At 60.9% G+C, this 3730-nt stretch overlaps 1 protein-coding gene across 1 annotated transcript; it reads right to left on the bottom strand.

Moving 5' to 3' along the window:
* Positions 1-591: 591 nt before the first annotated feature.
* KCNJ4 (potassium inwardly rectifying channel subfamily J member 4) lies at positions 592-1938 on the bottom strand. Its single transcript, XM_063076085.1, has one exon. The coding sequence runs from the start codon at positions 1936-1938 to the stop codon at positions 592-594; it is 1347 nt and encodes a 448-aa protein (XP_062932155.1).
* Between the last annotated feature and the right edge of the window lie 1792 nt (positions 1939-3730).

The following is a 3730-nucleotide window of genomic DNA, read 5'->3' as shown; positions in this document are numbered from 1 at the left end:
GCCGGCGCTGAGGGCCTCAAGAGCCAGTCAGCTGGGCGGGAGGGGGAGGGGTGCACAGAGAGGGACCACGTCTCATCCTGCAGGTAAAATGGCAGAAGGTGAATTTGGTGTCTCCATCTGTCTCCATTTATAGATATTTACAAAAGAAAGTCATGAGCAACAGGCCACAGTCATGCAAAGAAACGCACTCCCTCCCTCCCTCCCCCCAAACTAACCTCCTGCCCACCCAGAACCCCATGATGCCCACCCCCCAGCAGTCCAGTTGCCTTCCCCAAGGTTCTGAGGGCAAAGGGGGGCACGTCCTTAAAGAGTTGGTGGGGAAAGGGTGGTGGGTCTGGGGGTCCAGAGCTGCCCCCGTGGGTAGGCACTGGGGAACCCAGGCTGGCTGGGCAGCAGGTACCCTGGGCCCTTCCCAGTCCTGGGCTCTGGAGTCGGCAAGAAGGGGTTCCCCAGTCTTTGAAACCCCCACCTTCCTCCAGAAGGTGCACAAGGGAGCCAGGGTCAGCTGTGTCCTGAGTGTGGGAGGGGCGTCCTGGCAGCCCAGCCCTGGCAGAGGCTCTAGCAGGGAGCGGTGAGGGCAGGGCCTGGAAGTCAGATGGCAGACTCCCTGCGGTAGGAGATGTTGTCCAGCGGGAGGGTGGCTTGCATGCGCTCCAGATCCAGGTGGCTGCCAAACTCGAGCATTCGGATGATGCCCGCCTCCTCCTTGGACCCCGCCTCCAAGGCCAGGCCTGCGGCCACGGCGGCAGCGGCCGCGGCCTCCTCCTCCATGTCCTCCTCCTCCTGGCTCATGAGGGCCAGCTCGTTCTCGTAGCAGAAGGCACTGGGCGGGGGCGGCGGGGCGGGCAGCACGGTGATCTTGCTCTCCTGCAGCTCACGGGCAGAGCAGCAGGGCGTGCCGGCCACCTCGTAGGTCTTGTGGAAGCGGGAGTAGTCCACTTTGTAGTGGCTCTTCTCCTCGAAGACCACGGGCTCGAAGCGGTGGCCCCACAGGATCTCGCTGGCCAGGTAGGAGCTGCGGGCCTGGGTGGTCATGGCCGTGGCCTCCACCATGCCCTCGAGGATGACCACGATCTCGAAGTCCTCGGACTCCAGCTCCTCCTTGCCCATGCCGTAGAGGGGGCTGTCCTCGTCGATCTCGTGGACGATGATGATGGGCGACACCAGGAAGATGCGGTCCAGGCCGATGTCGTAGCCCACGTTGAGGTCGCGCTGGTCCAGCGGCAGGTACTCGCCCTCCTGGGTCATGTAGGGCTTGATGAGCTGGGCCCGCACGTGGGCCTCCACGATGTGGCTCTTGCGCAGGTTGCCCACGCGCCACATCAGGCAGAGCTTGCCGTCGCGCACCGAGATGACCGCGTGGTGGCTGAACAGCAGCGTCTGCGCCCGCTTCTTGGGCCGGGCCATCTTGGCCATGATGGTGCCGATCATGAAGGAGTCGATGACACAGCCCACGATGGACTGGACCACCACGGCGATGACCGCCAGCGGGCACTCTTCCGTCACGCAGCGGAAGCCGTAGCCGATGGTCGTCTGTGTCTCCACGGAGAACAGGAAGGCGCCCAGAAAGCCGTTCACGTGCATGATGCAGGGCTTGGGGGCCGGGGCCGCGCCGCCGCCACCGCCGCCGCCGCCGCCTGCCGGGCCCCCCGCCGCGGGCACCGCGGGGCCGGGCTCCAGGTCACCGTGGAAGAAGGCGATACACCAGAAGAGGAGGCCGAAAAAGAGCCAGGACACCAGGAAGGCCGCGGAAAAGATCATGAGCATGTAGCGCCAGCGCGTGTCCACGCACGTGGTGAAGATGTCCGCCATGTAGCGCTGCGACTTGTTGCTCAGGTTGGCGAAGTAGACGTTGCATTGGCCGTTCTTCTTGACGAAGCGGTTGCGGCGTTTCCGCCGGGGCACGTGGGCCTGCCCGTTGCGGCTGTGCCCGTGCATGTCCTGCAGCCGGCGTGGTCCCCTGGGAAGAGGCAGGGCCTGGGGGGTGGGGCGAGAAGCGGGACAGGTGAGATGCTGGGGAGCAAGGGGCGGCCCGGGGGTACCCCGGCTCAGGGCATCAAGGCACACGCCCAAGGACACTCAGAGGGGAGGAGCCAGGACCAGAGCCCCAGACTTCCTCTGGCCGCGTGTGGAGTGTGAGCTGAGGAGTGTGATCATGGCCTGAGTCAGTGCCCCCGAGGCCGGCCCAGCTCTGAAATCGGGGTCTGCCCGCCCAGGAAGCTAGGGCCATCAGGATGTAGACCCTAGTCCCTGCCCCCAACACGGCCCCTCCAACTCTCCTTTGCCCACTGTTCCAGAAGTTTCCTGATGCCCATCTTGGCTCTCTCCACCATTTGTCCTGTTTGCCCTGAGCATAGGGAGCTATGGGTGTTCCAGCTCCACTCATCTCCCTGGGTTCAGTCTTGTTGGGTCTCCCAGGAGCTGGGCATCCTCCTGTGCTCTCCAATACAGAAGCCACTGGCCACCTGTGGCTCTTTACATTTCATTAAAATTAAACAAAATTTTAACTTCAGTTTGTCATTTGCACTAGCCACATTGCAAGTGTTCAGTAGCCACAGGTGGCTGATGGCTACCATTCCGAACAGAGGAGATACAGGCGCTTTCCATCACTGCAGAAAGTTCTACCAGACAGCACTGGGACCCTCAGCCCTCCTAAGTCTGACCTCTCTCTTGGACTCTTCCCTCCCAGAGTTGCTTTGAGTCCCAAGCCCCAGATTCCTGTCCTGTCCCCAAACTTGTCAGGAGCAGTGGTGGGTGGAAGATCCACTGTGGTGGTCAAGATGGAGGAAGGAGGGAGCCCCAAGCTTTCGCTACTATGTAGGCATCACTATCCCTATGTCACAGGTGGCTCAGAGAGGGAAAGTGACCTGCCCAAGGCCACACAGCTGGTAAATAAGTGGATCCCAACTCAGGTGCTCTCAGCATTGAAGACTTCATGGTGTGAAAACCAGGATTGGGAGAGCCAGACACCCCTTCTGCCTAGCGGTATCCCTCAGACTATTCAATCCACCTCTCTGAGCCTCAACGTCCAGATGTAGTAATAAAATGGGGATCAAAAGTTCCTGCCTCATAGGACCTAGGGAGACAGTAGGTGCTCAGTTAAAGCCAGTCGCCCTCCTGCCTTCCTTCCCACTTCCCACTTGCCAGGCTGGTGAGAAGCAGAACTTGCCTCTTAGCGTCCCCAGCTGTTTCAGTGGAGGAGGCACCTTATCCCACCAGGTGGCAGGTGCACCAGCTGGGCCCATGGAGGGCAGACCCTCTTTCCACCTCTCCCTGCCACTGGGGCGCCAGGAGGGAGATGGTGCTGCCTGCCCTGGGCCCCAGCGGCTAGCAGGGCCAGGACCGGGCTTGGGTTCCCACTAACATCTTGGCCCAGAATTATGTAAGGCTGGAAGTTTCTATTTTCTGTTCTATTCTTCTTCCTGATCTAATTGTGCATCTGTGGCAATGTTTATACACTTCCCCAGTTCAGGACAACTCGGTTGCCGCAGCAACCGGTGCGCGCCAACGCTATAATTTAGAGATCAACAGCTTCAGAGCCTGCCTCTTCCCAAGAGAAACTCCCTCTTCCCAGCCCAGGAGAGTGAGCCCTGCCCCCACCTCCTCCCCCGGGGCCACCCCACCCCAACTTCTGGTTCTGCTATCTTCCCCCCTGCAAAGGAGCTTCCTGAGTCCTGCAGTCTTGGGTTGAAGTCCCAGACCCACTGTGTGACTTGGGCAAGTTTTAACT

This window comes from Cynocephalus volans, chromosome 12 (assembly GCF_027409185.1).
Source record: "Cynocephalus volans isolate mCynVol1 chromosome 12, mCynVol1.pri, whole genome shotgun sequence".
Taxonomy (NCBI): Eukaryota; Metazoa; Chordata; class Mammalia; order Dermoptera; family Cynocephalidae; genus Cynocephalus; species Cynocephalus volans.
Note: the sequence above shows the minus strand (reverse complement) of the source record. Positions and strands in the feature narration are given on the sequence as shown.